The 22,903-nt window shown below is 47.0% G+C and overlaps 2 protein-coding genes across 3 annotated transcripts in view; one reads left to right on the forward strand and one right to left on the reverse strand.

The window, feature by feature from the left end:
* C8H19orf12 (chromosome 8 C19orf12 homolog) overlaps positions 1-8,459 on the reverse strand; it is a 103,205-nt gene extending 94,746 nt beyond the window's left edge. Inside the window, exon 1 of the mRNA XM_055145628.1 lies at positions 8,385-8,459. The gene's annotated coding sequence lies outside the window, so the exon portion shown is untranslated. The remainder of the gene's footprint in view (positions 1-8,384) is intronic.
* On the forward strand, positions 7,613-22,214 carry CCNE1 (cyclin E1). 2 transcript variants are annotated; one of them, XM_055145624.1, is made up of 12 exons: positions 7,613-7,926; positions 8,411-8,455; positions 8,595-8,682; positions 8,943-9,011; positions 14,651-14,799; positions 14,940-15,075; positions 18,263-18,409; positions 18,962-19,057; positions 19,195-19,329; positions 19,415-19,526; positions 19,814-19,971; positions 20,396-22,214. In XM_055145624.1, exons 2-12 carry the CDS (start codon positions 8,433-8,435, stop codon positions 20,516-20,518), a joined length of 1,236 nt encoding a protein of 411 aa, XP_055001599.1. In that variant the 5' UTR covers positions 7,613-7,926; positions 8,411-8,432; the 3' UTR covers positions 20,519-22,214. The 2 variants fall into 2 exon arrangements, with proteins under 2 accessions (XP_055001599.1, XP_055001600.1); XM_055145625.1 differs by lacking the exon at positions 8,411-8,455.
* The last annotated feature ends 689 nt before the right edge of the window (positions 22,215-22,903 follow it).

Raw genomic sequence — 22,903 nt, forward strand, 5'->3', positions numbered from 1 at the left:
ACCAGGGGCTTTTGTTTCTCCTTTCCTGGGGGTGAGGTGGAGGAGCATCTTAAGGGCAGAGTCAGCGGAAGTAAATCCTGCAGTCACTCAACATCCGTTTGACAATACCTCCTACAGGTGAAGCTCATGAAAATGACACTGTCACCTGCTTAGGGACTTGTCTTCCTTCCACTCGTGAGGCTGTATGTTTGTTTCCTTTTTTGTTTGTTTGGGGCCACACCCAGCAGTATTCAGGGCTTACTCTTGGCTCTGTGCTCAGTGGTCACTCCTGGCAGGGCTTAGGGGACCACATGGGGTTCTGGGCATAGAACCTGGGTTGACTGAATGCCAGGCAGAGGTCTTCCCTGTGGCTGCACTATCAGTCCAGCCACTGATTTATTTTAAGTCATACTTGTTTTAAGTCACACTCAAGTGTGCTTAGGAGCTGCTTAGGAAATACTCCCAACTCTGTGCTCAGAACTGCTCCTTGCATAGTTCAAAGCAAGAGCACCAACCCTTTGAGCTATTGCTCCATCCCAGAGGCTGCAAGTTTGATCCCAAGCACTGCCCCACTTCTGCCAGTGTCCCTGGTGCACCCTACCCATGGGTGTGACCCCCATACAATGAGACAAACATAGCAAAAGGAAGCGGGAAATGGTACTGTATAGCACAGCGGGTAGGCGTTTGCCTTGCACTCGGCTGACCAGGGTTCAATTCCTCCATCCCTCTCGGAGAGCCTGGCAAGCTGCCGAGAGTATTGAGCCCGCACGGCAGAGCCTGGCAAGCTCCCTGTGGCGTATTCGATATGCCAAAAACAGTAGCAACAAGTCTCACAATGGAGAGGTTACTGGTGCCCGCTTGAGCAAATTGATGAACGGACAGGAGGACAGTGCTACAGTGCTACAGCGACTTCCTCATAAAGGGGTATGAGACAGGGAACTTGATCAACTGCCCCCAAACAAGGCAACTGAGCTCATTAATTCTCACCAAAACCAAAACAGATCAAAGGGAGCAGGGGGACAGACCCTGACAAGACAACCCTCCTCCTCTTCCCCCCCAACCTCCTCCTCCCCCCACCCCCACCCCCCAGCCAGAGGCCTGTGCCTTAACTCCTCTCACATCCACCCTCTTCGGGACCCTGCAGCCCGAGGAGGAAGTCAGTGCACCGGAAGGTGAAAGGTCTTTGCCAGATTGCCCTGAGATGAAGCTGGAGCACGGACCCAGGTCTGCTAGTTCCTTCTGCCTCTGCACACTCTCGGGTCCCGCCACAGCAGGACTTCCCACAGCAGGACCAAACCCTCACTGCAGAGGGGCTGTCCCTTCTCTAGGGACTCCACACCCCTCCTTTCCTGACTCTGGCCACAGAGGATCTGTCAGTTCGGATGACATCACGCTCACAATGCGTGAGTCATCCGTTCTGCTTCCAGTTCTCTTTTACATGCTCTGCTTTTTAAAGGAGACCGCCTCGGTATGAAGCTTTTTTTTTTTCTTTTTAACACCCAATATCTGCTCATTGCCTTTTCTTTTTAAATTGTATCAAGACACATGTAACACCAAATTTGCTATCTGAACCCTTTCCCAGTGTGCCATCCTGGGGTGTCACATGCCCGCACATGGCTAGGCAGCCATCACTACCATCCATCAGAACCTTTTCATCTGGTGAAACTGAGGTGCGGTCCCTCTGCTCTCCTTTCCCCTCCCCTAGCCTGGCCACCACCATTCTACTTCCTTTTGCTATGACCTTGGCTCCTTCAGGCTTCTCACAGAGCAGAATCACACCATCATCTTCTGCTTTAAACAGAAAGAGATCAGGCCTCAGGCTCTTGGCCTGTCCCTGGTTTCCCTGTGTGTATATAAAAGCACTTCCTGATGCTTCCCAGGGCTTTGTAGCCTTGAGGCCCCATTTTCCACTTCGAGAGGCCAGAGTCATAGGTTTTCCATTCAAACAAACAGACTGAGGTGGGCAATCTAATTAGGCAAAGAGACCAAATGCAGAATGCTCCAGAAGGTCTGAGAGGTTAGGAGGGTGGGCGGCTTCCAGAGCAGAGCCCTCTGTGTGTGTTCCCCACACCAATCCTCAATGCAACTCAGCAGAAGAATGAATGTGCCCCCCTCCACCCCAAACATAGGCCCAGCTTCCCGGCACCATCTGGAAAAGGTTTTCTATACCTCTCACCTTTGCCCCCTTATCCGTTCATCTGTTCACTTATTTATTCCGAAAATCTGACTGTCCAGCCCCTATGCTGGGCTCTGAGGAATGTTTGGGCCTCTAGGCCTAGGCTTGGGAGACTCCCAGGGTGGCCCCTCCTCAATGCTTTCTGCCTTTTCTAATTCTTGTTCACTTAGCCCTGGCCCTCCCTCATCTCTGCTCAGCCCTGACTCTGCAGGTGGGGGATCTCGAGGTTGGCCGTCTACAGCGGGCAGGTTGATGCCTATATAGGTGTTGAGTGAAGTTGCCCCAACCGTCTGTTTCCCTGCACAGATGTGGGTTCGACTTTGCCAAACCATCCTAGTGCTGAAAGACACCACGTGTGTATAAGACTTTGATTTTTCCCCCCTGGCATTCTGTGGACCCTAGGTATCTGTGTGTGACCTCTGTCCAGTCGTGTTTACTGTGAATCCTGCTCAGTGTCCACCTGCTCACAGCAGGATTCTAGGAGTTCCTAGAGGGCTGGGGGAAGCCTAGACCCACTAGCACTATGACTAGAGGCATACAGGGCCTCCTGAGTCTGCGGGGTTGATTGACAAGTGGAGGCCTACGTGACTAAGTGAATAATGGAGGGATGTTGCCTGGGAAGTCAGGATTCCTGGGGGAATTGAGACAGTAACCCAGGCCTCATATTCCCAGAACCATGTGTGAGCCGGCAATGCCAGTATGGATTTCTAGATCCAGCAGCAAAACACCTGAATAGGATTCTCAGCAATGAAAGACCTAGGTGGGCACAAATAGACAAAATTTTGAGAGTCTATCACCTTTTCATCAACCACAATACTCATGATTCTCTTAAAAGAGACCTAATCTCAAGTAGGTAAACAAATACCTAGGTTCGAATCCCAGCATCCCATATGGTCCCCTGAGCACCACCAGTGGTGGTGATTCCTGAGTGCAGAGCCAGGAGTAACCCCTGTGCATCTCCGGGTGTGACTCAAAAAGCAAAAAAAAAAAAAAAAAAAAAAAAAAATTTCATCTGTTCAAAAAATGTTCCATCATCTGGAAGGTCCCAGTAACCTGGTCTTGTGTTGGACTGAATTTAGGCAACAAAAGGATCAGAAGCGTCATCTGAAGCTTCACCTCAGTTTCTGGTCCTCCACTCTATCCCCCTAAGTCTCCAAAGACTCCCTCTAAGGATGGTCACGCAGGTTGGCAAAATAGCTCCCCCGCATCCTGCATCACTTTGTCAGCTAAGCAACTTCACATATTTCCATTCACCCAATTTGGGTTTGGGGCCCACCTTAAGCCAATAGTCACTGTCACTGTCATCCCATTGCTCATCGATTTGTTCAATCAGGCACCAGTAGCATCTCTCATTGAGAGACTTATTGTTACTGTTTTTGGCATATCCAATACGCACGGGTAGCTTGCCAGGCTCTGACGCACAGGCTCGATACTCTCGGTAGCTTGCCGGGCTCTCCGAGAGGGGCAGAGGAATCGAACATGGGTCGACCTCAAGAAAGGTGAACACCCAACCACTGTGCTATTGCTCCAGCCCCAAGCCAATAGTATGTTCAGAAATCTGATGCTCCAGTTGGCCAAACTTCACCAGTGGTACTTGAAGAAAAATGAGAATGGAGACTCAAGGGCCTTCTCTCTGAGCCCTTAATCTATGCCTTGCTGCTTCACCTATCTACAGAAAACCCAGAGTGAGATTTAAGTGAAAACAGGATATGGAGGTCAGGCTCAGAACAAAGTACTCTTGTGCCTTTGCCCATGGTGAGGGAGCAACTTTCTGCTTTAGAACTTCCCCCCAAGCCCCATTGGATCTCATATTCCCACTCCTTGAAGTGTCTTCAAAAATTAGTCTGCTTCTGGCAACTTGGAGCTTAGTGCAAAATACACAAGTACAAGAGCAGCCTTCCTTGTTCTACCATACTCAAACTCAGAAATTCGATTTTAGTTCTCACTGCACTTTTTAGATTGATCGCAGCCTTCTTCTGATGAAGCATTGACTAAACTGATTCTCTGGGGTAGGAGGGGACAATGCCATGGTAGAGACCACCCATCGGCTTACCATCTAGTGGGCATATCTGAATGACAACCAAGCCTTGCAGAACACGGACTGGGGCCCTTGATTCCACTTGACCTGGCAGGCCTGTGCAGACAGATTTTCAGGGATGCGGGAGAATGAGAGCCAAGCCTCCAGGGCCTTCCCACACTCGGGTTCCCTGGCACTGGGTCTTGCTTATCCTGCTTGGTCCCTAGCTCACAACTCACACTGGCACAGCTAAATTGGCCTCTCTTCTGGTATTCTGTAACTTCATGAGAGCCCCTCCTTTGACTAGGCAGGCAGCCAGAGTTGATCAGCTCTGCCCACCCAGCCACTCCTTCCCTGATCAACCCTGTCTGGCTATAGCACTATTGCTGCTTAACTTCGTTTAGATGCCTTTAAGGAACTGCTAACAGGTATGCACTAGTGTCCTGGGAAAGTGCACGGAAAGGCTGTCCCAGTTTCCCGGGTTTCTGAGGCTGTGTAGGGCACCAGCATAAGGAATCTTTTCTGGGAAAGACTTTCTTGTAGAAATTCCCATAGGCTTATTTTTCCTATGATCCTGTTACTATAATTGTCCTCTTTCACTAATGGCAACTACCTACTTCCTGAGTTACTGTGAGGATTAAATGAGATAATACAGTCCAATCACTTTGTATAGTGCCTGGCAAGCAGCTTTTATAATAATGATAGACAAGATGGAGTTTAGACTTTTTTTTTTTTTTTTTTTGCTTTTTGGGTCACACCGAGCAATGCTCAGGGGTTATTCCTGTCTCTGGACTCAGGAATTAACTCCTGGCGGTGCTGGGGGGGACTATCTAAAATGCCGGGGATCGAACCCAGGTTGGCCGTGTGCAAGACAAACACCCTATCCGCTGTATTATCACTACAGCCCCGAAAAAGGACCATTATAGTATCTGTATCATAGGATTATTATGAAGTTGAATACTTTCAAGAATTTAGCCCAAAATTGCCATTTTGGAAACACTGTTTAAGGTACCTATTATTGTTAAAATAAAACAACGAAGGGCAACACAGGATCAAGAATTTAGGAGTCTGTGTTCCCTGCTTATCTAGAGTTCTGACCCCTTTGGATAACTGAATGCATGATGCTTCTCAATAAGACCCAGGTTCTAACTTCAAGAAGACAGTAGTGCAGGTATAGGTATGTGTGTGACAAAACTGAAAATGTAACTCAGAAAGATCCCTGGAAGTGTTTAGGAAAAACTGAGCACAGAGGCTTTTTACCAATTTAAAAATGGGTCTAAGAGCTCACTGGGGCGAAGGAACTCAGGGTACAATGCCTGGCACCAAAAGGTTCCCTGAGCAGGGCAGGGAGCAACCGTGGAGCAGAGTCAGGTGTAGTTCCTGAGCACTGCACAGAACCCAACAGCCAAGTTACAATGATTCCGTGTCTGTTGCTCTTACTTGCCTATAAGTTCTTCAGGCAAGTAGATTTCTTCAAGTATTCATTCATAATAAATACAACGAGGGTACATTCAGGCAAGAAAGGGGTGAGGAGAGAAAAGGAGGAGAGGAACAGGGGCACTAAGCATGGAAAGCAAGTAGCAAGAGACATGCAGTGGTGAATGCCGGGAAAGGAGGGGGTGTGCTCTGGTCACTGAGAGCCTTGAAGTTCTGAGTCTAATGATACTAAGGCACATTACAAACTGTAAGGTCCTCTGTTTTATTGTAAAGATCCCTCTCATGCATCGGCTGGATATGAACCCAATCTTCCAGCGCCATCCATTTTCAGGTCTAGGGCTGGAGCGATAGCACAGATGGTAGGGCGTTTGCCTTGCACACGGCCGACCCGGGTACAATTCCTCTGTCCCTCTCGGAGAGCCCGGCAAGCTACCGAGAATATCCCACCCGCACAGCAGAGCCTGGCAAGCTACCCGTGGCGTATTCGATATACCAAAAACAGTAACAAGTCTCACAATGGAGACGTTACTGGTGCCTGCTCGAGCAAATCGATGAACACAAGAGACAGTGCTGCAGTTGATTTGTGGAGTTTTTGTTTGTTTGGGTTTGGGGGGCACAAAGCCATGCTCAGGGATTACTCCTGTCCATCGTCAAAGGACCATAAAAAGTGCCGGGGATCAAACCCAGGTCGGCAGTGTGCAAGGCAAACGCCCTACTGGCTGTACAAATCTGTCCCCAGCCCCAGATTTGGCAGGTGAGTTGTTACACACTCCTTAGAGGATTCCGATTGCATGTCCACTGTCCTGCCGGTCCTGCTGTCAGCTCTAAAGTCTTGGGGTAGAAAAGGACAGAGGGTAGCAGGGGGAGGTGAGGAAGGTGTGGTGAGGAAGCCTGATGGGGTGAGAGCCAGCTTTTCTGAAGCCCACTTAATGTGGATTTGATAATAATATAAAACTGACAGGAAACTCTCAGAAAGGCTCTACTCTTTGCAGCCTCAGAAGGTGCGAAGGAATCCCAGAGTCACGATGACTTTAGGTGTTCCGGTACTCTGTGAGGGAGGGGCAGGCATGGAGGTACACAGGGAAGGTGCTCAACTATTATTTGCGGCCCCGGGGGGGGGGGGGGGAAGGGGAGAGAACCCAGTGGTGCTCAGGGCTTAGTCCTGGCGGTGCTGGGGGACCGTAGGCTGAGGATCGAACCGGGGTCTGCCGCGTGCAAGACAAGCATTCTACCTCCAGTCCTGTTGGGCTCTGGCCCCATTTTTGAAATAATGCAAGTCCATATGAGAGGATGGATGGGCGTCCAGGAGGAACAGCCCATGCACCGGACTGCCGTGCCCTGGAGGCAGGGGCCCCCAGGTGATAGGCCCAGCGATCCGACCCTGTGTGACCTTGAGCACATCCCCGCCCCGGATTCACAACCCGGATCCCGACGTCGCGGGGGCGGGGAGGACGTGCAAGGAGGGACCCTGCGGGTGCGCGGATCGCTCGCCGGCCGGCCGGATGGACGAACGGCAGCCCCTCGGCCCCAGTTCCCGGCCGGCTCCCCTCCCACACACAAACACACACACACACACACACACGCCCCCACTCCGGACTCTTCCCGGGGGGCGGACCCTCGCCTCTCGCCGTGTTGACATTCCACCCGAACCCGCCACGCGGCTTTTTGCCGCTCCAGCGCCGCGCGGCCCCGCCCCCGCGCCGCGCGCCCCGCCCCTCGGCCGCGCTCGCGCCCTGACCTCCCCCGCGTCCGACCCGGCGCGGCCCCGCCCCGCGCGCGTCCCGCCCCGCGCGGGCTCCGCAGCTCCCGCCGCGCAGGCCCCGCGCGGTCCCCGGGCCCCGCCTCCCCGGCGCGCAGGCCCTGTCAGTGGGCCCCGCCCCAGCCCCGCCCCGCACCCGCCCCAGCGCCCTGCCCCCGCCCCTGACCCCGCCCTCGTCCCGCCCCGGCCCCGCCTCCCGCGCGCCCGAGCGCCTCGGCCGGCCGGCGCGGCAGCGGGGCGGCGGCGCTCAGGGCGGCCGCTGAGGGGCTGGAGCCCGGCCGGGGCGGGGCGGAGGGTGGCGGGAGGGCGCGAGGGCGGGCCGGGGGCCGGTTCCGCGCGCTGGGATTTTTAAATGTCCCGCTCTCGGCCGGGCGCAGGAGCAGCCGGCGAGGCAGCCTGCGCGGTGTAGGGGGCAGGCGCGGATCCCGCCACCGCCGCGCGCTCGGGCCCGCCGCCTCCTCCCGCTTCCCGGCTTCCCGCTCGCCGCCGCCTGCTGCCTCGGACCTGGGCTCGTGCACCCCCGGAGCCCACCCCCGCCTGCCGCCGACACGGCTTCGGGTAAGGACCGGCGCCGCGGGGACCGCTTCCAGGTCCCGAGCCGGGGGGTGCGGGGATGGGGCGAGATCGGGGCCCCGGGGGGCCCCCCGCGGGCGTCAGTCTGGGGTGGGCTCCGAGACGGGCTCGGGAGCGGGTGGATGGGGGCGGCTGAGGCCGCGGGGGCCGCTCGGAGGAGGAGGAGGAGGAGAAGGAGGAGGTGGGCCTGCTCGGGGCGGGGGGTGGGGGTGGGGATGGGGGTCTTCTAGCCTCCCCCCGCCCTGCCCCGGCTCCCGACCCGGCAGCGTGGGCTGTTGGAGGCGCCGCGGGTGACAGGCCACCCGGGCCCATCGGCCATTTTCCCGGCCGGGGCGGCCCGGGAGCTCCCGCCGCCGCCTGTCCCCGCCCGCGCGCGCGGGGCGGTGGGGGTGGGGGTAAGGGTGGGGGGGAGGGGTGCCCGGGCCCCCGCCGCGGGCGCTCACCGCACTGCCCGCTCCGTGCCCCGCAGCCCTGACGTCTGACCCCGCGCCATGCCGAGGGAGCGGCGGGAGAGGTGAGTGAGTCCGTCCCGGCGCCGGGCTGCGGGGTGGGGGTGGGGGTGGGGAGGCAGCTGCGGGCGGGGGGGGGAGGGGCGGCCGAGATTTGCGGTGGGGGGGGCCGGACTCACCTGCGGTGCCACTCGGGTCTTGCAGGGATGCCAAGGAGCGGGGCACCATGAAAGAGGAAAGTGGCAACGAGGTCTCAGTCCGTTCCAGGAAAAGAAAGGCGAATGTGGCCGTTGTGAGTACAAAGGGGGGCAGGTGGGGTAGAATTTGCCTTTCCCCCCCCTCCCCACCCCACCCCACCGCACCCCATCCCCTCCGCCATCCTACCTGGGTTGTTGTGCCCACATGTTTCCAAGCGTGTTTAGTTTAAGGGTGGTGCATTTTCGCAGGAATGGTGCACATCGTCTAACCACCTTTTTCTTCTCTCTCTCTTTCTCTCTCTCCCTGGACTACTCTCTGCTGTGCCCTTGCGGGATGCCGGTTGTTCCATGGTAGTTCTTGCAGGATCCGGATGAAGAAATCGCCAAAATTGACCGGATGGTGACAAACCAATGTGGTGGTCAGGTAGGTTGCCCTTGCGGTAGAGAGGTGGTAGGGCTTAGCGGGCGGGCCTCCAGCGGGTGGTCAAGCTAACTGGGTGCCGTCCTCCCCTGTCTCTGCCTGAAGTCCCCGTCCTGTGACTTGGCCACAGTTCAGGTGGCTGGACACTGCGCCTGTCGGGGTGGGGGAGCTAACCTCTGACAGCGTTGGGATTCCAGGAAGGGCCCGTGTGTTCCTGACCTGCACGCCTGACTTGACAAATATGCCCGGGTGTCTGGAAGAACCAGAGTGGACATCAAATAAGCTCGGTTCTCTCATTTGCCCTTGAGGAAGCAAACTCTTCAGGAAGAAAGTAGCTCGGTTCTGCAAGGCAGGGGCGGAGTCCATTCTGCAGCCTGTCTGTGGGCGGGTGGTAAATCTTATGACACAGCCCATTGGGTAAGGTGATGGGAGCTTGGTGAATATTCACAGCATCTCTCCCATCCATAGTAGTGTTTTGTCATTGAAGGGTTTAAGGGCCTTTGTTCTCCTGAAGGTCATGTCTCATCATTTTCCTCTTACTAGAAGTTCTTCCAGCCCAATTGGCAGTTGCTGGAGTTAGCACTGGGCCAGAACATTAATAGAGCATTCTATGTAATTTTGGGGGTGCCAGTCCAGTGGTGTTCGGGGTTTACACCTCACCAGGCTCTGTGCTCGGGATCATTCTTAGTGGGGGCTCACAAGATCATATGGGGTACCAGGGATTGAACCTGGGCCAGCTGTGTGCAAGGCCTTACCTGCTGAACCGTCTGAACCAAAAACTTTTTTTTTTTTAATTAACTTGTCCACTTCTCTTGCCCCTCCTTTGCAGAGCTCCCCGCCAAATTTCATGCATTCTCATGTTTCATAATATCAGAAGTTTCTAGCCAGAAAAGCCCTTTATTATCTCTCTACCTCCAGAAGTGGCTGGTAACTGTAGTTAGGGCTTTGGTAGGGGAAACAGCCTATCTCCAAACGCGCTGATCAGGCCTTCTGACCCCATCCCAGATAAAAGCCCAGCAGGACTAGGCCACTTACGGGCCCCGCCTCAGTGTATGTGGGCCCTAGCAGCTGGGTCTGGAAAATGAAGGACTTCAGAGCTGTGGGCCACGTTGTTTGCAATTACAGTTGTCACTGCGCATTAGACCCTCCTAATTAGCATTTCTGGGCCGCTTCCACTGAATATCAACAAGGGCTTGATTATTTCCTTTTCTAGGAGACATATTTCACTTAAAGAAATTAAGGTATTCCCTCCCAAGTTCTATCAGCTTTTGTTTTCTCCCCTTTTCTCCTGAAAGCTTCACACTGAGCAAGATCACTTTTATTAGCGTAAGATTTTATTTTCCACTTTATGAAACTGAAGATTGTATATTTTCTTAGCTGTGTTTATTTTTGTGGCCGAATTGAAGTTTCCAACTGAGGATGATGCAAAGCCGTCCTTCTTGATTTTTTTTTTTTTTTTTTGACTTTGGGAGTAATTTCTGTTCTCAGGGATACAGTGCCTAGAATACCTTTGACCCTACCCAAGACCACAGAGAACTGATATCTTGATGCAGGAACGGCCTTGTCATTTTCCAATTCAGTAGCTGTCCAGAGATTAGAAGCAACAGGTTTCTGTACATTTTCATAAAGTAGATAACTTCAGTTTTACATTTATTTCTGGAGGAAATCTTTGTTATTTCTCTGTATAGATTCATGAAGCTAGAATTTGGGATAACAGAAACTTGCCTACTAATTACAGATAATTTTTCTCTAGAGTTGTAATTCAACTCAGTCTAACAACCTTGAGCTACTTGTCATGCTAAACCCCATTAACTTTTTCATCAAGACTCTGCAACGTTTTATGATCCTTTCCTAGGGCCTTGGTTAATGAAAAAATAACCTTTTATCTAAAATTTCATTTAATATATCTTGATTTTTTTGCACGAAACTTGACTTTTTTTAATTAGAGTGACTTTCTGGGCTTTATTCAGTTCCTTTTCAGAACTTAATTTTGCATAAGCTAGTCCTGATAATTAAAACTGGCAGGAGGAAGTCAGGAGTACTTAGGAATGGTCAAAATTGTATTCTTGCCTTTCCATTCACTCATAAAGTCAGGCTGATCTTCCTTTGTAAGGAAGTAAGCTTCAGATCAGTCATGCTGAGTTTTGTGACAAATATGCCCGGGTGTCAAGTTAAAGGACATAGACTTCATTTATTCTGCTTCATACCGTGATTCCTAAAAACCCCAACTTTGGTTACCATTTGTCTGCTTATGGCGCACGTAATTTTTGCCTGTGAACTGCAGGTTGGGAAATGCTGCCATTTTATCTCTAGAGGCCTGTTCTCAGCTGTCTCGGCCATCTGGCATAGAGGGTGGTACCAGCTTCTTCTGCCTATCAAATTAAAATTCATTTTTGAATAAAGAGCAACTTGGAGCTATTGTAATGTGACCCTTTTTGAATCAAGGAAATGTTACCAGCACATGATACTAGAAATGTAAACGGAGATTGCTTTTCTCGAACAGCTGTTGGCAAGAGGTGTTCTGGGTAATTTGCATGCCCAGTTCTTTGCACATTGGACAAGAGCTTTATTCTGCTTTAGTCTTCTCAGTACACCCTGAAAATGCTTGGGCTTCCTCTGAAAGTGACCGGTGTGTTGTGATAGCTCTCTGACAGTACTTAGAGCCCAAGTTTCTATCTCTGTGTATAGTCATTTCAGTCATTTCTGTCTTCTCCAGTCAATGTTAAAATCTCCCTGCTTTAAAAGAAAAAACAAAAGTTTAAGTCTCCAACTTCTTTTTTTAAAATATTAATAATGTAGGAGTACTATTTATTCAGCCATGATAAAGCTGATTGAATTGGGCATGAACTCCACATTCCTTTTTTTTTATTCTATTCTAAATGTTTATTTTATTATTCTTCCCCCCCCTTTTTTTTTTGATTCACCGTGAGATAACAGCTACAAAGAAACACCCATCCCTTCACCAGTGCACACTTTCCACCACCAAAATCCCCAGTATACCCCCATTCCAACCTTTCCCCTGCTTGTGTGGCAGACAATTTCCCCCATACTCTTTCTCTACTTTGGTTACATTTGATATTTCAACACCAGTCTCACCACCACTCAAACCTGCCGAAAAGACAATGCTAGACAATTTGTTTTGTATTGCTTGTTATGGATAGAATATAACGTCCAGGAAATTGTGTCATTCTCTTCCGGGAGCTTTAGTTTATAGTCTCTGGGTCTTGGCCATTGATGAGATTACATGGCGCCAGGGGCAGTTTGTGGGTATGACTGCCAAGCTTCTGGAAAACTGGGGACCTGGGGGAAGGAGGCCCAGTCCTGATCCAAGCGGGCTTATAGATCTCAGTCATGGGTTCCCACATATCTGGGTTTTCCTGCCGATCCGCTCTCTGGTGAGGTTCATCCTGTTTTGGGTGAGGCTCATCCGAGCATGTGGAGAGTGGCCTTGGGCATGGCGGTGGTTGGGTTCTGGAGGTGTTTGGCTGCCAGGGTTCTGCTTAGGGCAGGGAGGGAAACTCATCCTTACCCTTCTGAGGTGCCCCGGTAAAGACAGCCTGACACAGGGTCAGGGCATTCTATATACTCTCTTCTGAGATTTTCAGTTTATAGTTTCTGGGCCTTGGCCATTGATGAGATTACATGGCGCCAGGGTTTAAGAGTCTCCAACTTCATTTTTTAAAATTTTTAAAATTTTGACTTTTAGATCACACCTGCCGATGCTCAGGGGTTACTTCTGGCTCTGCACTTAGAAATCACTCCTGGCAGTGCTCAGGGGACCATATGGGATGCAGGGGATCAAACCCAGGTTGACCACGTGCAAGGCAAACACATTATTCACTGTACTATGGCTTCGGCGCCAAGAGTCCAACTTCTGTAAGAATAGTGCTTGCCATGTCTTCTACAGAATCACTGGGGGGGGAAAAAAAAACAACCAAAACCCTGGGATTCTTTTCAGAGTATGATGATAGTGCCAGGCATATATCTCAAAGGATCAGAGCGTGTACTTTGCAAGCTGGAGCTCTGAGATTTACTCCCAGCATCCCATGTATCCCCCAGCATCTAGCTTGGAGTAGCCTTCAAACCGAGTGTGACCCCAGGATAAAAACACAGAAAAAGAGTAGGATAGTATGAGGAGCCTTTTTGAAAGGGAAATACCCACATGGGGAAAATAGTATTTTCCAGATATTGAAAACAGAATCTTAAAAAGTACCTTAGAAGCTTTTAAAAAGGCATTGGAGGTATAGGACAGCAGATAGCTCCTTGCTTCACATGCAGCCCACCCAGGTTGATTCCCGGAACCCAAATATTTGGTCTTGTGATCCCTGCGCGCAGAGCCAGGAGCAAACCCTGAACACCACTGGGTGTACACTCAAGAAAACAACAGAAAAAGAGAAGCTTTCAAACGAAAGAATAGAAGGCTGAGAGAATACAGTGGATGTACTTGCCTTGCACTTAGCTGACCAGGGTTCAACCTCTGGCACCACACAATGGTTCCCCAAGCACTGTCGAGAGTGATCCTGCACAAAGTAAGCCCTCATCATTGGATACGGCCCAGAATCAAAGAAAAAAACCTCTTAAAAGCATATTATTTGAATTTCTAATAATGTTTGAATACTTTATCAGTTTTGAGTTTTACTCTGCAAGGCTGTGGTACTATGTTTCAGAGGTCCTCTGGAATGTTTTGGTTCTGTCTCCACAGATGTCTTAATCTATCCTGTAACCAATGTTTGATTTGGTTTTAACTAGGTGGGGTTTTGTTTTGCTTTGAGTTAAGGAAAGCAAAAGGTTCCCAGTATATAATATATTTCACTAGTCCTACAACGAAAGAGAGATGTCACGTGGTGGGTTTTTTAATGGGGAGATTTTAATGAATACCTGGCAGTCATTTTACATATCTGATCTTTTTTTAATTTGTGAATATGGAGTGTAAATATTGTGCTGGAAATTCTAAGATGGCTTCTTGAATTGTGTGCTCAGTTTTTCTGGGTCTATTCCAGGTATACAGGTGGTGTACATGTTTTACTTTTTTCTTAACAAAAAATAAAATTCTTGTACTTCCGTGAAATTTTAGTAAATTTGTTGAACTTGTTATATCTTTGGATTGTGACCAGATAATCCCACATTATACTTCTTGACCAGTATTGTACTGCTGCTTACATATCTTTGTTTGGTTTGGGTGCCACACCCAGCAATGCTTAGGGTTACTCCTAGCTCTATACTCAAGAATCACTCCTGGCATTGCTTGAGGGACCATATGGGATGCCATGCAAGGCAAGTGTCCTACCTGGGACAATCCCTAGATTTTGTTTGTTTTGGCCAGCTTAAAAGCTATTTGCATTTTGCCTTATTCCTGTGATCTAGTACCTTGTGGTTGATGATAATAGAGGATAAAGTTCTAATTTCTAGTTTACTTGGGTATATACTACATTTTGGATTCCAAAAGCTAATGATAGAAATAAAGTGAAAACATAGTCATTATTGTGCCTTTTTCTTAAATAAGCCAACTCTATCTTAATTTTGGCCAAATATTTATTTAGATTATTGTTCAGTGAGACTTTTTTGTTACCACTCTTCAAGTCAATGAATGTACAAGTAGATGGCTTATATCAAAGATTTAAAATTGTGTTTTCCTTCTACAGCCTTGGGACAATAATAGTACCGTCTGTGTAAACCCCTGTTCCTTGATTCCCACACCTGACAAAGAAGAAGATGAACTGGTTTACCCAAACACTGTGTGTGACCCTCAGAGCTTTGCCCCATCCAGAGCCTCACCACTGCCTATACTGAAGTGAGTTGTCTACTTCTTGCCTTCCAGATATGTTATTCTGTGTGCTTAACCTCACCTCACATTTAGTATGAATGCTTACTATGACTTGTTTTGATTTCTTTTTCTTTTTCCTTTTTCCTTTTTTTTTAAAAAAAAAATAGCTGGGCAAATCGAGAAGAGGTGTGGAAAATCATGTTAAACAAGGAAAAGACGTACTTAAGGGATAAGCACTTTATGCAGCGACACCCTCTTCTGCAACCTAAAATGCGAGCAATTCTCCTGGACTGGTTGATGGAGGTGAGCTCTAGTCTTCCTGTTACCTGCAAATATTGTTCTTTTCTAGAATCTGTTGTTTTATTATGGCCTAATTGTGTGGTTGATTGCACTGACATATTCTCTGTCTCTGGCAACGTGATAAATCCATCCATTGGTCTTAACTACTTGCATACTTCCTTATAAAAAGTCCTAAAGTCTCTTTACCTCACAGATACTTTAAAGTTGGCATTAAATGTTTTTTTCATCAGTTTTCTGTTTTCTTTGGGGGCCATACTTGACAGTGCTCAGGATAATCACTGGTAGTACTGGGGTGCCATATGCAGTGCCAGGAATCAAACTGGGGTCAGGCACATGTAAGGCAAGCACTTTACTCACTGTACTATCTCTCTGACCTGTCATCAGTTTAAATTGTTGGATTGGTGACCATATCAATGTTGAAAATTTGCTAATGAGATTAATTTGTGCTTTTGGTTGTGTTTTGTGGCCACATTCGGTGATGCTCCTGACTCTGCCCTCAGGAATTAATCCTGGTGGTGCTTAGGACCAAATGGAATGCCGGGTTCAATTCCCAGCTTGGCCAGGTGTAAAGCAAACACCCTGCCACTGTAGTATCCCTCTGGTCCCTGGCTTGTTTGTTTGTTTGTTTTATTGTAGGAATTGAGCCTGAAGTCTCATTTGCAGGGCAAGTGGTATACCACTAAGCTACATTTCTGGACGCAGTTAAATCTGCTGTGAACTGTATCCAGTGGAATGCAAGCACTAGCTATGGGGAAGCCTCAATGAAAAACTTCAAGAAACGAATAATCTTATTAACAACCAGAAATTTTAAATTATTCTTTTCTAACTCCTCATTTCTCCCCCCCTTTAAGCTTATCCTAACAAAATACATTGTTCATATTGATAATATTATCATACTTCTGTAATAACCCTGTTCACTGTACAGTCTCTCTGGCCCCCAAAAATCATGTTTGCGAGGATCTGGTTTTAGTGTAAATTATTTGCATAAAGTCAGTTTCTCAAACCCTACGGACAGTGTTAAAGACTTTTTCCCCCTGAAAGTCAATCAGTTATGTTAGTCAATCAAAGTTACATAATAACTTTTTGGGAAAAAAATAGGAAAGGACAACTTTTATGCTTCCACTGGGGTAAAGCTATAGTACACAGTTCTTGGAAGGCTTATCTGTAGTAATTTGAAGTTTTTCAACTCTGGTCCAAACAAAAAGTCTTAGAAAGAGATGTTCATATTCCGTGCCCAGTTGTTAGCTGGTACGATAAACCTGAGAGTTTGTTCATGGGACAACAGAAGTTCTGGTTACACATTTAATTGGATTGTAGTTGGGTCTTAATATAAACTGGCTCTAAATGGGCTCAACCTGAACTTCTGGTGACTGATGAGATTTTCTTCTGAAGTTTTCTGTGATGTCTTTTTCTTTTGCACTCAAAAAGGATGTTCTGTTTGGGATGGTAGTGCATTACCCGATATTTGGTGACAGTGATGAATTGTGTTCTGATTATTGTCTTAGTCCTTTTATACTCCATAGACTGTCACTGTATCTCACAGTGGGTTTATACTATATATAATCCATAAATAAATATATCACCAGCTTTCAAACTTTCATCCTGATATTGTCCAGTTTTGAACAATTGGTCTTTCTTCAAGTCATGATAAAGAGGAGCACACCATCCCTTAAGAAAATGCAGTTTTTTAATGAAAATGCAGCTTTTAAGCTGTTAGGAAAAATGAAATCATGGAATTTGCTTATAAATGGATGCACATGAATAGTATCATGCTGACTGAAATGAGTCAGAAAGAGAGGGACAGGTACAGAATGACTACATTCATTTGTGGTATCACTGTATCACTGTCGTCCCGTTGCTCATTGATTTGCATGAGCAGGCACCAGTAACATCTCCATTCGTCCCTGTTGTGTTCAGGGTGAGGTGAATAAGGCCCATTATTATTACTGTTTTTGGCATATCGAATATGCCACGGGTAGCTTGCCAGGCTCTGGCAGGATTCTGCATCAATCTCTTTCGGGAGTTTTGCTTTATAGTCTCTGAATCTTGGCCATTGATGAGATTACATGGTGCTGGGGGCAGTTTTTGGGTGTGACTGCCAAGCTACTGGGAAATGGGGGATCTGGGTGGAAGAGGCCCAGTCCCCATCCAAGCAGGCTTGGTGATCTCAGCCACAGGTCCTGCATACCTGGGTTCCTCTGTTGGTTCTTTCATGGGTGAGGCTCCTTCGAGCATGTAGAGAGTGGCCTTGAGCATGGCTGCAACTGGGTTCTGGAGGTTTTCAGCTGCTGGGGCCCTGCTTGGGGTAGGGAGGGAAACTCAAACTACTCCCCTTCTGAGGGGGCCCCGGTGAAGACAGCCTGGTGCAGGGGCAAGAGATTCTGCCAGATTTGTGGTATATAAAAATTAGAGGGGACAGGTGGCTGGAGCGATAGCACAGCAGGTAGGGCATTTGCCTTGCACGCAGCCGACCGAGGTTCGATTCCTCCGTCCCTCTCAGAGAGCCTGGCAAGCTACCCGTGGCGTATTCAGTATGCCAAAAACAGTAACACGTTTCACAATGGAGACATTACTGGTGCCCGCTTGAGCAAATGGATGAACAACGCGATGACAGTGCTACAGTGCTATTATATAGTAAGGGCTAATATCCAAGGCTAGGGAAAACAAGGACTGGTCAATGGCCGGAGCCTACTACATGTATGTGTGGAGGGTAAGTTAGGTAAGATAGAGAAGGGACCGGTATGACAATAATAGTTGGAAATGATCACACTGGACAAGAACTGAGTGTTAAAAATAGGTAAAGGAAGGGATATACCTGATTAACCTATCACTATCTGTATTGCAACCACAATGCCCAGAAGGTGGGGGGAAGGGGGGGCACTGATGGGAGGGAACCTGGGGACACTGGTGCTGGGAAATGTACACTGCTGGAGGGATGGGTGTTGGAACACTGTATGACTGAAACCTAATCATGAACAGCTTTGTAAGTGTCGGTCTATCAGTGATTCAACAACAACAACAAAAAAAAAATAGAAAATACTGCTTTTACCAAGCTGTGTTTCTACCTTATTTCCCTTGCCTATATTGTCCTCACCACAACTCATGGCAAGGATTTTGTTTGTTTTGTTTTTTGTCTTTTTTTCTTTTTCCTTAAGCATTTGTTCTGAAATTTACTAAATATTTTTTTCAGGTGTGCGAAGTCTACAAACTTCACAGAGAGACATTTTACTTGGCACAGGATTTCTTTGATCGGTACATGGCAACACAACAAAATGTTGTAAAAACCCTTTTGCAACTTATTGGGATTTCGTCCTTATTTATTGCTGCCAAACTTGAGGTAAGTAATTTCCGAATTTGTGATGTAGTATATGCTGTTGTGTGAGCTCCACTGAGGTTAGGGAATTAGGTCAACTATTTGTCTATAAAATATATCCTCACATTTTCTAATACTAGTATTTCTAAAGTGGAGACATATTTAAAAACAAAACCAAAAAGCTAGAAATTAAACACAAGAGAACTAGTGGGGAGTATATAAAATACTTAGTAGAGTAACTTTAAGCAAAAAATAATAACTTGGATCTAAGAAGATTACAACTTTGTTATGACTTACAAGAGTAGATAGGCCCAACTCAAATATGCTGGTAATGGTATTGAAAAGGTGAAAATTTCAGAAATATTCTGAAAGAGTTCATGTTATTTATAATATTTGTGAGGGTGGGTGTTCCATTTCTTTCACAGCTTAGCACAATGCTTTGGAAACATTGGAGTCGTTCCTATATTTACCCCACCTCTATACATTTCCCCCTTCTTTCCATATCAGCATAGAATAAAAATGGGATGTACATATTAGAGATTGACTCTTTTGCTAATAACTTTCATTTATTTTTAGGAAATCTATCCTCCAAAATTGCACCAGTTTGCTTATGTTACAGATGGGGCTTGTTCAGGAGATCAAATTCTTAACATGGAATTGATCATCATGCAGGTAGGTTACAAGTTAGATTGTCGGTCCCTTTTTATTTATTTATTTGTTTGTTTATTGCTTTTTGGGTCACACCAAAGAGAACAGAATTGTTTTTTCTTTTCTCAGCCATTGGTATTTTTTCTCTTATTTTCCTTTAGGCCCTAAAATGGCATTTAAGTCCCCTGACCATTGTGTCCTGGCTGAATGTATACATGCAGGTCGCATATCTGAATGATGTTTATGAAGTGCTCCTGCCGCAGTATCCTCAACAAATCTTCATACAGATTGCAGAGGTAAGTGCCTCCATTGCCTCAGTTGGGGATACCTGGAAGGGATGTGTGTTGGACAGCTGTTTCATTATTCTTCTCTTTCCCACAGCTTCTAGATCTCTGTGTCCTGGATGTTGGCTGCTTAGAATTTCCCTATGGTGTACTTGCTGCTTCTGCCTTGTATCATTTCTCTTCTTCTGAATTGATGCAAAAAGTTTCAGGTATTTTGGCTTTCCAAGTGTGTTCGCAAGGTGTTGTTACGCTTATAAAACAATTATTATTATTTTTTTTTGCTTTTTGGGTCACACCGGGCAATGCACAGGGGTTACTCCTGGCTCTGCATTCAGGAATCACCCCTGGTGGTGTTCAGGGGACCATATGGGATGCTGGGAATCAAACCTGGGTTGGCCGAGTGCAAGGCAAACGCCCTACCCGCTGTGCTATCGCTCCAGCCCCTATAAAACAATTCTTGATGTCACATTGAGCCTAAAATTCCTTTTCATTGCAGGGTATCAGTGGTGTGATATAGAGAAGTGCGTTAAGTGGATGGTTCCATTTGCCATGGTCATAAGGGAGACAGGAAGTTCAAAACTTAAGCACTTCAGGGGTGTTCCTGCTGAAGATGCACATAACATCCAGACTCATATAAATAGCTTGGATTTGCTGGTGAGAATGGAGTTTTTTGTTTTTCAGACTTTTTAAAGCAGGGGCTGTATCTATACCTAGTTGGAGTGGGTGTAATCTTGTGTTTGGGCTTGGTGGTGACACTGGGGACTTCCAAGGTGACAACCATCAGTGCTCAGGGCCAGACAAATTCTTAAAACTCTAAACTCTGCTTTCATTCAAGCAGGCTCCACAGATATTCTAGAAACACTTCAATTCTTTTAATTCCTTGGGGGTGGCGGGCAGGGGGAGGGGGACAGGGGGCGGGAGACAGGGGGCATGGAATTGGTCTATAGATGCTGTGTCTAAATACTGTGTGGACCAGCGAACCCTTAAGTGGTTCTTTGCTATTTTTCACTCCCTCTAGGAAAGCAAAGAGTAAGTGATGCCCGAAGTCTTGAACATTTCTCATTTTTCTTATCAACAGGACAAAGCCCAAGCCAAGAAAGCCATATTATCTGAACAAAATAGAGTTTCTCCTCTTCCTTCTGGGGTCCTCACCCCGCCACAGAGCAGTAAGAAGCAGAGCAGTGAGCAGGGAACAGCATGACCTCACCAGCATTCTCCACCAAAGACAGTCGTGCCGAAGTGCCTGCTCCAAGTTCTCTTCTATCTCTGGCAGCAGAGGCATGCACTAGCTTTTACAGATATTTAAGTGGAAGAACGTGTCTCTTTCTGCAACAGAAGTGTTTCTGTGGATGGCATTGGACAGGGAGAAGTGTTTTTTTTATTGAATATTTAGATTTTTTTAAAAATTAGTGGGTCAAGTACACCAGCCACCTCCAGAACACCAATGAGTGCTCCAGATGCTGCTAAGGAGGGTGATACTTGACTTGATTGACTATTCATACAAATAACAAAGGCTTGAAGTTGAGGAGTACCATGTTGCTTTTGGTCTCCCGCCGGGTGTTCTGGGTTGTGTTGAACTAAATGGAACAGGTGGTTGTGAGCATTGTGATGCACAGCCTGCAACCAGCTGTGCTGGGAGCCTGCCCTTTCACACTCTCAGCTGCCAATGTACAGATGCCTTTTATGAACTGTCTTTACGTAAGTGCTGCTATGTCTATCCGTTTTTTTTTATAAAGGTAACACTGTCTTTGAGACAGCTGGCTTAATGAGCTATATCTGGTAATTTAAGTTAGAAATCAACTTGTGGCTATAGCAAATTCTTCTTGAAGCTCAAGGCATTCAAGCAAAAGAAAACTTTTGAAGTGTGAGTATCAAATGCAGTCTCATTTCTCAGGGGCTCTCCGAGCCGGGAATGAGGCTCCTGTCACTTCTCCCGCATGACCTGCACTTCGGCTGCTCAGTCAGGTTCCCTGTCTGGGGGTGGCAGGATGGTAGAGTCACCTCTTAGGTTTGATGTCGTCTATAGGACAGGTCAGAGATCATAAAACTTCTGTAGTTAGTGTTATTAAATATTCCTTAACCTTAATTTTAACCTAAAGAATTTTTCTTTGGAGAACTTTTTAATATAGCAGTGGCCTGAACTAATTCTTTCAAGGAGAAATTGCAAAGTAAAATTTTATATGTAGCTCAAGGCCAGGTTGTCTGTTCCGTGAGCACCGAGGAAATCACCAAGTGCCTTGCTGATGGGGAGGCCTAGTGTGCGTACAGTTCCTATCACATCTTACGAACATTCTCCAAGTGGTGGCCTTGTTAAGTTTGTTTCACTTTCTTGAGAGTGTTGAGTTCATAAAAGGGAAGGTGAGAAAGTAAATAAATGCCATTATTTCAACTTGGTATTCTCGCTCATTTTGCAGAAAACTTTAGAAAGAAAATCAGCTATTTCAAGTCTGTACCTATTTATATGAACTTGAAACCCTACTTTCAGATTGTAATGTTATAGTTCTGGCAAGTTTTGAGAAAATTTTCCTAATAAATGCATTATAAATCTGCATGTAATGATTTACTTCATAATACTCCTATTTTGTCATAGACACTCTTGTCTGTAAAAGTAACTAACTGGTTTGGTGGTACTGGGGATTGGACTCAGGGCCTAGGAGGCAAGGCATACACTCTACCACTCAGCTACATCTGCAACCCCAAAGAGCCGTGACTGGTTCTGTTTGGGGGCCGTACCTGGTTGTGCTCTGGGTTTAAACCCAGGCCTCTTGTATGTAAGGTATGCTTTGCTCATGTTCAACCTGTTGAGCTATCTCTCTACTCCCAATAACCTTTTAAATGGTAATCATCTGTAAGAGACTTGTTGGGAAAAACTTTTTTTTTTAAGTGGTTAATTGGTATTTTCTCTGCATAATTATGGCAGTGAAATAAAAATAGCTTCTATTTTTAAAGTTTTGTAATTTTGGAAGTTTGATAAAGGTGAGGTAACACCGTTTGAAAGCATGTTTGAGGTAAATACTAAATATGAATTATGTCATACTATAAAAATTCATGGGTTGTTTGGCAAGCCATATTGCAGGGCATTATTGGATATGTTAAAATGAGTGATAAGTTAATTGTTGGAAAGCTTTACTTCTGGAAATCAATACTTCTTAGAGTGTTAACAAGGTGTCTTGTATTCATCCTGTGTCAGGGGGTAAGACCTAGATAATTAAGTAAAATTCAAAATATTAGTATTTTCTGTGGCTCTGAAAAAAACCAAAGGGCTATCAGTAAGTAAAATGAAGCTTCCTCCAGATGAGGCAATAGCTCAAAGGCCTGGAGCAAATGCTTTGCAGTGTGGGAGGCCTGGGTTCAATCTCTGGCACTGTGTGGTCCCCTGGGCACTTCTGGGAGCAGCCCTAGAGCACCAAGCTGGAAGTTGGTGCCAAGCATCACTGGGTGTAGCCCAAATGCCAAAAAGAAATTCAAGTTTCCCCTCTTGCACTATTTTCAACTTGGTTCCTCACTAGTTTCAGTCCACCCATTTGCCAAGTAATTTTTGTTTCATAATTTAGCTAAGACCATCTGAGGCCAAGTGATACCATAG

This window comes from Sorex araneus, chromosome 8 (genome assembly GCF_027595985.1).
Source record: "Sorex araneus isolate mSorAra2 chromosome 8, mSorAra2.pri, whole genome shotgun sequence".
Classification (NCBI taxonomy): Eukaryota; Metazoa; Chordata; class Mammalia; order Eulipotyphla; family Soricidae; genus Sorex; species Sorex araneus.

Excerpts from the sequence above, each read along its gene's own strand:
- CCNE1 (XM_055145624.1), top strand. The coding sequence starts at position 8,433 with ATGCCGAGGGAGCGGCGGGAGAG. Across the intron at positions 14,800-14,939 it reads TCACCACTGCCTATACTGAA|CTGGGCAAATCGAGAAGAGG; the intron begins GTGAGTTGTCTA and ends AAAAAAAAATAG. Across the intron at positions 18,410-18,961 it reads TTATTGCTGCCAAACTTGAG|GAAATCTATCCTCCAAAATT; the intron begins GTAAGTAATTTC and ends ATTTATTTTTAG.